Source organism: Rana temporaria, chromosome 2 (assembly GCF_905171775.1).
Source record: "Rana temporaria chromosome 2, aRanTem1.1, whole genome shotgun sequence".
Lineage (NCBI taxonomy): Eukaryota > Metazoa > Chordata > Amphibia > Anura > Ranidae > Rana > Rana temporaria.
In genome coordinates this window covers 33,398,911-33,411,869 of record NC_053490.1, presented here as the reverse complement: position 1 = coordinate 33,411,869, position 12,959 = coordinate 33,398,911, and the positions used below count along the sequence as shown (strand labels likewise).

The 12,959-nt window shown below is 43.9% G+C and overlaps 1 protein-coding gene across 5 annotated transcripts in view; it reads left to right on the top strand.

Moving 5' to 3' along the window:
• The window catches only part of GDPD5 (glycerophosphodiester phosphodiesterase domain containing 5), a 352,873-nt gene that overhangs the window by 274,743 nt on the left and 65,171 nt on the right, over positions 1-12,959 (top strand). For all 5 annotated transcript variants that reach the window (XM_040340040.1, XM_040340042.1, XM_040340043.1 and 2 more), the window contains exons 5-8: positions 3,553-3,612; positions 5,522-5,620; positions 8,454-8,547; positions 11,051-11,196. In XM_040340040.1, the coding sequence (XP_040195974.1) occupies positions 3,553-3,612; positions 5,522-5,620; positions 8,454-8,547; positions 11,051-11,196 (399 nt within the window). The remainder of the gene's footprint in view (positions 1-3,552; positions 3,613-5,521; positions 5,621-8,453; positions 8,548-11,050; positions 11,197-12,959) is intronic.

Here is a 12,959-nt window from a genome sequence, read left to right as displayed (position 1 = left end):
GGGGGGGGGGGGTAAATCCTCCTGAAGGTCAAGTGGTTAGGGGTTTCAAAAAAATCTATTGGGTTATTTTTCACTTGACGTTTAGAGAGGGAATTAGGCCTGACCAGAGAGCAACTGGGTACAAAATGTACTCAATGGCTGACGTTGGGAAAGGTCGTGCCAAATGACAGAGCAGCTTTGTTCATATTTGCCCGCTTCCCTTTTGAAAAGGCTATGTAGCGCCTGTGTAGTTTATTCTTAATTACATTTTGTTATTTGCATCGGTCACCTTTTTGTGTCCTCTCAATGTTGTTTGGTTTGTATGCGGCCAACATTTAACAAACGTACTGCTGTAATTATGCCGCTTTATTTGCTCCTAGAGCTTTATCGGTGGGCTGGGATTAAACATTCGCTAAACGCGTTTTTTTTTTATTACTGTGATCCATCAACAAGCTTTTAAATATTCATGGGATAATGGAGGGATCATATAGGGAGATTGCATGAGCTTTAAGCTATGCTAGTGGGAAGATTATTTAAAGGTCAATGTTTAAAAAAAAAAGAAAAAAATATATTTTCTGGTTCTTGAATAACTGGCTACAAACCTCAACCGCTGGCTTCTCATTGGCAAACATGTTATTGCAACTTTGGATGCACAAAATGTCCACTATCTGTATCGACTGACTTCAAACAGGTTTACAGTTTACAGTACCTAAAGGGTACTTGTGCACAATACTGATGTATGAATGTAAATAGCGCAGTGTTGTAAAAGTCCGAAGACTGCCACATCCATAGATACAAATGTGCACAGAACTATAGGGCCCCAACAGGACTTTAATGGCAGTGAGTAACCATAGTAGTAGGAGTACAGTGAAGTAAAATCAATACGTTTTTATTCGGACATGATGAGGTTATTTGCGCAAATTGGGACATGCAAGTATGCATCCTTGATGTCCAAGGACGCCAGAAAGTCCCCCCGAAAGGAGCGCAGCCACCGCCGAGCGAATGGATTCCATGCGGAACTTCCATACTCTCACAAAGGCATTTAGGGCTTTGAGGTGCAAAATTGCACGGACCCCGTCCTTCTTCGGGACCACAAACGGATTTGCATAAAAACCCTAAAACCTCTCATCCTGTGGAATGGGTAAAATTACCCTGCAACTTAGCAAGTCTTGCACTGCCCCTAACAGGGCAGACCGACGAGCCGGAAGGAGACACTAATACAGACACACTTCTATGTGGATGGGAGACGCTATACTGTTACAGGCGCATTTTAAACATCTTTCCCGTGAGTGGGGACCCAGGATGGGGAGCACGATTTGACCACCTGAGAATATTTTTCAATTTATCACCAGCCCAGTGTAGCGCCTGTGTACTTCATGGTACCGTTGCTAGTTAAATTTAGAGGTAGATCAGAGTGTAGTTAAACTCTGATCCAGATTAAGTGCAAAACAGAGTCTGTCTCAGCTGGGCTGTGCTGTGGGCTATTCTGTTGTACTGGGGTGTTCTTCCCGGTGCTGCAGGTGGCAGCAGTGGAGTAAAGGTTTGGGTGCTCTTTCCCAGCAGCCAATCAGGAGGGTTTGACCTCGCTGTGCATACTGGGAGGGGTATTTATGAGGCAGACGCCATTGGTTCTGGGTCTTCTTCTTCGAGTGTGGCACCCACCTTTTAGGGTGACCACATCACGGCGCCCCGGCGTTATGGCCTATCTGGCTGGGGCATGCGTGCCTGTCGGTGTCCCTGGTTCCGGGGCCATGTTGGCCTGGAGCATCTGAGCAGCGATGGGGACCCAGTGAGTGACTGGGCTCCCACCTTTGAGGATCCCAAGCTGTACTGCTGTTCGGTGGGGAGTCCATCGGAGGAGCACCATTGAGAGACTGGCGATCCAAAAGGGCCTCGACAAACCACCGGGGATCAAGGTAGCCGGACACTGAGGGATTGATCACCTCTGTCGGTACCTGGGCGACAAGTTGAAGGAGATCCAGGCGTAATTCATCTGAGGACTATCTCCATGATTACAATCCAGAGAGGGCCTGTGGCAGAGGTATCTTTCTGAGGTTTACCAAGGAAGGTCTGTGACAGAGACTTTTCCTCAAGTTCACCAAGGAGGGTCCGTGACAGGGACTTTATCCTACAAATGTCCGAGTGATACTCCGGCTGCCAGGTCAGTGAGAGAGGCCTGTCCGGGTACACTAAACCCACTCAGGCAGGAGTGGCGCAGAGAAGTGGTACGTTTGGGAGCAGGACTGTTTCCTATTATCACGCCTGAATCTGCTATTCTACATTCTTCAACTTTACTTTCCTCACCACAAGTTTTATTGTTTTTACCTGTCTGGGTAATAAAGAGCACAGCAAAGAACACCTGTTGCGGACATTCCTTTACTTCTACCAAATGCAATACGCATCATCCACCCCTAGGAATTCGGGGGAGCCATGAGGTAAATGTGCCACCCAAAACAACCAGCAGCTCCTCCGGGGATAATGCTACACCAGTATACCACATTTAATGGACTTGGTGATTGTATTTTTTGCACAATATTAGCACTGAGTACTTTATATTTCTATATGGTGAGACAGATTTATGTATGTTAGTAATTTTATAGGAGCAGCGCTGAGTTTAAATTATTTATTCACATCATTTACCTGGGGTCATCAACTTGCATTCTAGCAGCAGCCCTAATATACACTTATATTGATATATATGTTACCATAGCGCGGGTTCTTTATTTATTTTTCATAGGAAGAGAAGATCAGCCTTTATAGAAAGATTAGTTGAGATCCACATGCAACTTCAGCTGCCTGTATATGCTTATTCATTGTATGCTCAGCTTAAACTGTACAGCAGGGGTGTTCAAAAGAGGGCCAGATTTGATGAAGTGAACACGCATGAGAGCCGACCATTTTGCCCACCATTCAAATTTGGTCTAAGTGTGTTCGACCGAGCACGAATACACTGCCCAACAAGAATTCTCTTGCCTTTGAGGCTGTGTGTGGTGAAGAGATGAGCTTGGGTGTATTATCTCACCATTGCCATCAGTGCAGCCTTATTGATGCCCATCTGCAGTATCGGAAGGGACAGGGAGGTGGGCGGGACGAGCGCCAGATAACATACAAGAGAATCTCCTGTTTACTTGGTGGCCTCTCATGATAGACAGAACAGTCCTCCAATAGCAGCCCAGGAGACGGGACTTCCTATTACAGATGCCGCCGAGTAAACAGGAAATTCTCCTTTATGTACTCTGGCGGTACTCGTACCGCCCCCTCCGAGGCAGAGCCAATACATACGATACATATCGTTTGTGGCCCTGGGAGCCACAAAAGATATATATACAAATGGCCAGGGGGCCATATTAAACTGGAATGTGGGCTGCAATTAGCCACTCGGGCCGGACTTTGGACACGCCTGCTGTATAGGGTGTATTTTTTTTTTTTCCAAATAATCCTCCGATTTTCATATTTAGGAGGAATTTTGTGTAATGATTTTATGGTTCTAGCAGATTTCAGTTCTGCATTAACTTGCCATTTGTCGTTTCGCTCTTTATTTTTAATGTATTTTATTTTTGGTTTTTTTTGCAGATATTAGCACTATGCCACATCGCTGTGGGACAGCAAATGAACATACACTGGCTTCACAAGGTGACTACATAGGCCTGGAGGGAATTGTAATTTTTCTATTGATACACTATGTAGCCAAAAGTTTGTGGACCTCCTCCAAATGAGTTCTAGAGTTTCTAGGGAAGGGTTCTGGTAATGCTACAGCATACAAAGCCATTTCATACAATTGCACAACTTCCAGTCTTGCCGTTTGGGGAAGGTTATTTCTGTTGCAGCATGACTGTTCCCCCGTGTACAAAACCAGCTCCATAAATACATGGTTGATGTGTTTGGTGTGGAGGAACTTGTTTTCCTGTACAGAACTCTGACCTCAAACCCTTCTGAACATCTTTGGGATGAATTGGAAAACTGATTGAGAGCTAGGTCTTCTCATTCAACATCGGTATCCAACCTCACAATAGTTCTTTTGTCTGAATGGGCACTCATTTTCTAGACACCCTTCCATTATCTTGTAGAAAGTCTTCCCAGAAGAGAAGAAGCTGTTATGGCCACAAGGTCATGGCCGTGATTTGGTATAAGATGTCCAACAAGCTCATACAGGTGTGGTGATCCGCACACTTTGTCCATCAAGTGCCATATAGTCTAATGCAGTGATGGGGAACCTTGGCACCCCAGATGTTTTGGAACTACATTTCCCATGATGCTCATGCACTCTGCAGTGTAGTTGACCATCATGGGAAATGTAGTTCCAAAACATCTGGAGTGCCAAGGTTCCCCATCACTGGTCTAATGCAACATGGATACATGCTTGTGATAGAAACATGTAGTTGCATTTTCTTCTTAAATTGGACCTTTTAGTACAAATTGAAAGAGTTTAAAATTCTTTAAAACCCATCCCAACTTTTTGCTTTTGTACCCAGTGGAGAAAGGTTAGGGCGTCAGGTTTTCATCACTATTGATGTTTTGGGGAGCAAAACATCACCAGAAATGAGCCTAAAATGTACCTAAAACTCTCCGCACCTAAAGCGCATGCAAGTCCTAAGAAGCCCAGGGACCCTCCAGGCTATGATCAAAATGTCTAGTTTATGTGGACTAACTCCTTTTAGGCTCGGATCACACTGGTGCAATGCGGGAAACCCTGCAAATCCAGTGCGAGTTCCCGCATTGCACCTGACTCGCAGGCAGTTAAAGGGTCACTAAAGGAAATTTTTTTTTTAGCTAAATAGCTTCCTTTACCTTACTGCAGTCCTGGTTTCATGTCCTTATTGTTCGTTTTTGCTTTGAAGTAGCTGTAATTCTGCTGTGATCTCCACACTTCCTGGTTGCCTGTTTCCTTATAACCATGGTACTGGGAGCTTTCTCACGGTGGTCTAAGCTGTCATTACTGTGTGTCTAAAACTCCTCAGAACCAATCAGATTCATTTTAAAAACAAAACACTGCCCTGGATTTGTTTGTTTTTGTTCTGTGAGTCTTCCCGACTCACCTCTCACCCGGAACTTCATGTATGTACCTTTAAAGCCGAAAGTGAAACTAGAGGCACATTATATGATTGATTAAATTCAATTTTTAATAATTTTTAAAAGGAATCAGTTAACTTTTATGTCTCTATACCCAATAAACAGTCATTTCAGCAAAAAAAATGTTTTTTTGCTTTAGTGACCCTTTAACACTGCCCTCTGCAACTGCTGCTGGTGTCAAAACAAAGTTAAGGACACCCCCCCAGATCGGTTTGCAGATCGCAGTGCGAACTGTCAATTCAGACAGGAATCAGGTCGCATGGGTGTGAACACCCATGCGATCCGATTCTGGTGCAGACCAAAAAAATGTCCTGCACAAGTTTGGTCCGAATGCGATGCAAATTCAGCCATGCAGTTTTGGTTGAATTTGCATCACGCAGACATTGCATGTGATCTGCACAGCAATGCCATGCGAATCACATGCAATGTCTGGCATGTCCCAGCCTAAAAGTGTTTTTCTTCTGTTTTTCAGGCTTTCCTTGCTGCTGTTCTGGTCGCTACAGTTGTAGCTATGTCGTCCATAGAACAAATGTGGGAGGAAGAATGGAACGTCCTATTCATTTCCTTCCAGGTAACTTGTTACTTAACGTTCCTTCCCTGATATGAATATAAAGAGCCCTTTCACACTAACAATGTGAGAGTCATCTTAGAGGCGCTAAGGCACTTTTCAGATGCTTTTATTCCCCGCTAGCAGCCGAATGAAGGGTTAAGTGCGCCCGTAAATCGCTGCTGCCAAGGCGATTTGCAGGCGCTTCCCATTGATTTCAATGGGCAGGGGCGCTTTAGGAGAGGTGTAGCGCCTCAAAGATGCTGCTTGCAGGACTTTTTTTGGCATCCTGTCGGCGCAGTGTCTCGGTGTGAAAGCATACTGGGATTGCAGATGTGGCATTTTCAGGTGCTTTACAGGCTCCTCCAGTGTGACAGGGGTCTAAGGCCTCTTTCACACGGTTTAGCTAGGGGTGGTAAATCGAGCAGTTTTACTGCCTCCTGACCGCCCACCTTTTGTGTTGTGGCCGCAGAAAATTTTGCTTGGTGTGTGGAATTTGCAGGCATGTTAAACTCGCCTACTCAAGTCTCATTTGAATTTTAAGGGGGACCCCACGCCAAAAGAAAAATTCTGTGGGTTCCCCCTCAAAATCCATAACAGACGCAACCAGGTGACATTGACGGGAGGCCTCGCCCTTCTCTATACAAGCGCTGTCAAACGGAGGAGCCTGCAGTAGGCCTCCATGTCAGCTGTAGCATTATTTTTTTCTGGGGACACAGTGATTGACGATGGATTTTCATCAAGGGACACTTTTTTTTTTTAATAAAGGAATTGTCAGAAACTATTACTTTTTGACACTTTTTTTTTTGTGTCAATATTCATTCACATGGGAGGGGCTGGGATCTGGGGGCCCCTTGTTAACAGGGACTTACAGATGCCGATAAGCCCGCAGACCAGCCATGGTTGTGGGGATGAGGCCTTTGTTAATTTGTCTCCCCCTCCTGACCTGTAAGGTTGCATGCTCTGATAAGGGTCTGTTATGGATGTTGGGGCCAACTCCACGCCGTTTTTTTTTCCAATTTTGGCAAGGGGATTCTTCACACAGGATTAATTTTTTGACCTGATCCAAATTCGAATTGTTCTGAAAAGTAGGAATTTGTTTGAAAATTAATAATCAAAACAAATTCTGGTTGTTTATGATCAGGATTTTGTGTTTTTATATTATCTTGGTATTGCAGTAAAAAGAGTCACTGGTTTGAATCCCAACCACTATACTACCTGCTTGGAGTTTGCATGTTCTGCGTGGGTTTCCTCCGGGTACTCCGGTTTCCTCGCACACTCCAAAGACATGCTGGTAGGTTAATTGGATCCTGCCTAAATTGTCCCTAGTATATATGTATGAAATGTGAGTTAGGGACCTTAGATTCTAAGCTCCTTGAGGGCAGGGACTGATGTGAATGTACAATTTATATGTAAATTGACGGCGCTATACAAGTACCTGAAATAAATAAATATTGTGTTGGTTATTATCTGGGGTGGTGTTGGAGAAAGTGATGCATTTGTATTTGGTAGTTTGAATGTTATTCTAGTCTGTGTTATTTATTCTATGTTGTATTTTAATTGTATGGATGTTTCAATTTGTAGTGTAGTTTTATTTGATGTTAATGGCTGTTATTGGTAATTTTTTTCCATCTTGTTCAGTCTATTGTGATCTTGTGTTTTACAAACTCTTTAACCTACAGGTAAGCCTAGATCAGGGATAAGCAATTAGCGGACCTCCAGCTGTTGCAGAACTACAAGTCCCATGAGGCATAGCAAGTCTCTGACAGCAACAAGCATGACACCCAAAGGCAGAGGCATGATCGGATTTGTAGTTTTGGAACAGCTGGAGGTCCGCTAATTGCATATCCCTGGCCTAGATTGAGGCTTACCTGTAGGTGCTTGAAATATCTCCCAGACCTGCACGGTCTAGGAGATATTTCCAAATCGATGTTCAGTGATTTCTGCTGCGCATGTGCCAGAGTTAAAATGGGCATGCTTTGCCGTTTCTATCTCGGGTCATGTCTTTAAAGGCGGCTCCCGCGCGCATGCGCAGGAGTGACTTCACGCGACTCTGGCTAGTCACAGAGCCGAAGTTCACAGACCCAGAAGGAAGAGGGGGGAAGAATGGACGCTTGCTACTAGCGAGGAAGACGGGGACATTGCGGGCTTCTCCTGCAGGTAAGTTTCACATAATGGGCTACTATGCGATGCATAGTAGCCCTTTATAGGGAAAGAAAGAGGAAGTAACACCATCAGGGTTTACTTCCTCTTTAAGTGTGTCTGTGTCGTAACAGTTTTCCAATTTCCCTTTGGGATTAATAAAGTATTCTCTAAATACACCCGAATAACCAAAAATGTGTCTGAATTTGTATTGGGACCAAAACAAATTGCACATGTCTACCTTTCATCAGGACTAGCATGCTGGCAGACAACTGTCTGATTGGCAACCTGCGATCTCTCTAACCTTTTGTCTTATACTTGACACTGTCCCATTTACCCAAATAACTGCCAGCACACAAGCTTTGATCATGATGAATGAATTGTGAGACCACAAAATGCATTGGCTATATCCTCTTCCCAGTGGTCAAGATATTTAAACTGGGCTTGGTACCACCAACCTGCGGCGCTCTCATTCTTTACCGTTATGAACCCCGAGTTGAATTCTTTGTACTTGAGAGCAGCAAAGGAGTATATTTTGACTAAATAACTTCCTTCCCAAAAGACAGTACATCTCACCTCCACTGCTATATCAACAGTTCCTACTGAGGTCTGTGATACCATTGGAGGAGATTTCTGCTCGCTTCCTGTGCAGCTGTACATGTTGCATTTATCCTGCTTAAAAACCCTGGATATAATGAGTTTTATTTTCTTGCAGGCAACGGCTCCATTTTTGCACATTGGGGCCCTGGTTGCCATTACTATGCTGGCGTGGATCATCGCCGGCCAGTTTGCGCGGTCAGAAAGGGCCGGTGAGTATTTTATGGTCATCACTATTTTTAGTTTAATACTCTACTAAGGTGTATGTTGCACTGAAAAGCAAAGTGACAGAGAAGGGCTCTTTATTCTGCTGATAAAAACATTTTTTATCGTGTAAAGAAGAAGTGCAGCGCTAATGAGTAGTCTCAGTATGAACTGTTGTGAAAAATACAAACTTTGCATTAACTGTGAACCCTTAAAAAGGAAAACGGGTGATAACGAAACTCAATAGTGACAACTTGCAAGGAAAAAGAAACTTAAAAAATATTGTCCAAAAATAGTGTCCAAAGGACATATCTCTAGTAAATAAACCAATTGTTTACAATACATTGGGTAAACAATAGACGTGCGGTACATTTCGTACGGATAGAAAATTTGTACATTCGGAAGCATCCGAAACACGAATTGCTATGCTTCCGAATTTTTAGAAATTTCATTGACTAATTTCGGAACCAAATTTCTTACGACGGTCGGGAACGTGACTGGTGTTTGGTTGACCAATCAGAAGTTTTCTTCTTCTGCTGAGTGGGGGTTAGGAAAACGTACCTTTTTTAATATGAGAATGGGAGACTGGTACTGGTAGTCGATGGGAGATTCAGAATTAAATAAAATAAGAATGTTCGTTATTATTGGGGAATGGGAGTTACCGCTCCAGGTGGGTAGGCTTATGCAATCAATGTCTTTTCAGGAAATCAAGGGTGCCGGCAATGCACAAGGCAAGTAATAGAGAAGATAAATGGACAGCCGCACTCCAAAAGTCTTGATGGTTGTCTTTATTTGTAAAAAATATGAAAATTGGCACTACAGATCACAGCAAAAAATGGGGATTAAAAGCCTACGCGTTTCACACTATTGGTTGGTGCTTAATCATGGCTCATAATAGCCCCTCATAATGAGCACAGCAGGGGTACAGCCCAGGAGGAAGTCGGCACAGGAATGGTGGGGAGCCCCTCATGAGCACAGCAGGGGCACAGCCCCGGGAGGAAGTCTGCACAGCACAGGGATGGTGGGAGCCCCTCATAATGAGTCGACGACTGCCATTGGATTGAATACGAATTTTCGTTGAATGTTCGTTAACTTTATTATGTGGGGCTCCCACCATCCCTGTGCTGTGCTGACTTCCTGGGTTTGCTTATTCATCATAACGAGTGTTCGTAATTGTTATGAACATTAAACGAAAATTCGTATTCAGTCCAATGGCAGTCGTCGACTCATAATGAGGGGCTCCCACCATCCCTGTGCTGTGCTGACTTCCTCATGGGCCTGTGCCCCTGCTGTGCTCATTGAGGGGCTCCCACCATCGCTGTGCTGTGCTCATTGAGGGGCTCCCACCATCCCTGTGCTGACTTCCTCATGGGCCTGTGCCCCTGCTGTGCTCATTGAGGGGCTCCCACCATCCCTGTGCTGTGCTCATTGAGGGGCTCCCACCATCCTTGTGCTGACTTCCTCCTGGGGCTGTACTCCTTGTTGTGCTCATTATGAGGGGCTTCCACCATCCCTGTGCTGTCCTGACTTCCTGGGTTTGCTTATTCATCATAACGAATGTTCGTAATTTTTCGAAAATTTTACGAATCTAACAAATTCGTATTTCGTTTGAATCCAAATTTAATTTCGGACACAAATAACGAAATATGAATTAGCGGCTAATACGAAACGGAACTAAACAAATTTATTGACGGCACCCATGTCTAATGAACAATGTAATAGTAAAAATGTCTGAAGAAGTGATTGAGTCAATCAAGAAGAAGGCTAAACGTAATTTTGACTTAGACGAAAGAATGTGCTGAAAACTTGCTGATGGATGGATGATCCACCACCAAAAATCCAAAGGCTTACCAGAAAGCTTGAACTCAAACGGGTATACAGCTAACGAGTCAATAAAACTTGTCGTGTGATACACCAAAGGAAGACCGTCTCAGCGGACACGACCTCTGGTTAGATGATGATTTCCAACGGTAGACCTCAGTGGGATTTTGTTTAAATGGGAAACCGGGTGAATGGTTTCTCCAGTGTAGTATGGTTATGAAAAAAAGGGGAAAAAGAGGGCACATAGTGTGATTCCGTTTTGAAATTGGAAGATATTTAATATAAAAAAGGAAATGCACTCACTTTTTTGGCAGATAAAAAAACATTTGTAATAAAATACAGTGGCTTCAGCAGAGCGTCGTCTCATAACACCCCAGATGAAGTCTTATGAGACGAAACGCGCTGGTACGCTCTGCTGAAGCTTCGTAATTTTTACAACACTCTTAGCCCCAGTTCATACTGAGACTACTCATTAGCACTGCTCTTATTCTCTATACGTTATACTTTGCGATCCTTTGCTGTGCTGGCTGCTATCTAATAATCCAAAAGAGACAGCGCAGTATATTTGTGTTGCTTTTCACATAAACATTTTTTTATCAACAAAATAAAATAACCTATATACTGTATGTACATATAAAATGAGAAATATTATACATATGATTTTGCAATAATATTTTATTTTTTTCCCAGTTTACCAGATTTGTCTCATCCTGGCATATTTGGCTGTAGTCATTGCACTGTACCTCGTACCCCTCACTATCTATTCCCCATGCATCATGGACCGGAAGGATCTGGGGCCAAAACCCTTGATCATTGGCCATCAAGGTGCACCAATGGTAAGAATTTTACCTAAAGAGAACACCTTTAAAAATGTTCACTGTTTCACTAAAGCAGGGGTCTCCAAACTTTCTAAATAAAGGGCCAGTTTTAGATTTTAGGGGGACCAGCTGTTGCCGGTGGTGGTAGAAAATATCCCAGATTAAATGGGAATAAGCAATGCCCCAGGTTTGGTGGTCAATAGGAGGAATCGCAGCCTGTCATCAGTGGCAGGTATGGTGCCCCATCATTGGTGTCAGTGGGAGAAATGGTACCCCATCATTGATGTCGGTGAGAGAAATGGTGCCCTGTCATTGATGTCAGTGAGAGGAATAGTGCCTCGTGGATGGTGTCAGTGGGAGGAATAGTGCCCAACCATTGGTGTCAGTGGGGGGGGGGGATGCCTTGTATCAGTGGCAGGACTAGTACTCTAAAGGCTGGATAAAAGCTAGCAAAGGGCCACAGTTTGGACACCACTTTGCACTTTGAGATCGCTTCAGTATAAATTAACTTAAAACACTAGGGGCTCCTTCAAACCCAGGCTGTTTGATATGTTTAATCAACGTGCCTTGCGTTAAAGCAGATCATTGAAGGGTTTTCATTACACCACAATGGACATAAAATCTGATTTGCACCCGTCTCCATGCATTGTGTGCTGCTTTAGTGCATGGGGTGCTATTAAAAAAAACATTGCTGTTTGTTACAGTTTGTAAAGCTGAGTCTGTGTTAAGATCGGGCAGACGGTAGTACCTCTATCATAGGTCTTGACAGTAATAATGTGGGAGCTCCAATCTCAGGAGGGGAACTTGAGATGCATTCCTCCTTGTAGCCACAGCTGACTCTCCTTCAGCTGCTATGGCTAAATCTGGGATTTCCTTCTGTTAATTGGTCTACACTGTAACAGCGGTGCCAGTAGTATTACAAAGACCGCTCCCGGTATGTAGCAAGGATCGGAAGCTGGTGAAACTGGCTCTTAATCATGTGACCTCTATGATGGTCAGCTACAGTGCTAAAACATCCAAGACGAATAGCACTACTCCAAACCTGCAGACTCCTTGGACTGTGGTCACAGGAGTGCCTCTGTGCTCATGACCCAAAGGCACGAATATTCACTAACCGACACACCGATATCAACTCTGCCTCCCCTTGGTGCATCATGGTGCCATGGGCGTGCAAGTTTTGTATATGGTCATGCCACTTTTGGATCTAATAAAGGCATATAAAGGAGTTAATGTGTGTGGTTCATGATTATTAGAAGCAGTTGCATGATCCATCTGTAATCCCCCCGCATAAAGATCCGTCTTCTTTTTTTTTTTTTTTTTTTTGGTACAATATGTCTGAGTAAAACAATATCAAGATAAAGGCTTAAGCAAATAAAGAATAGTGTCCCACACAGGGGAGCAAGACAGTAAAGCATATTTGGATACAAAAACATTTTCAAAGGTTTTAAAGAGAAGTAGAAGCATCCAGCATCTAGTGTCTGTGACAATGAGTAACTGGACACGGAGGACCAGGACCTAGTTGAAACTCCCCCTCCCAAAAACAAAACAAAAAAAGGGGCAGGGGGTGGGGGCTGGTGCAAGAAGTGGGAAAAGAAAAGGTGGGGAGACTGTCAGAATGAAGAAAAGTGCTGAACTAAGCATGGGGAGAAGGTGGGAACCGGTCAAGGCAACAAAGAAGAAAGGAAGGAAAGAGGTGTAGACCTAAGCAGGAATAGAGGACGGAACATGCGGGTAAGATTGTATTCCAGAATTAACTGGAATACCCAAGTTGGCTGGGGTCA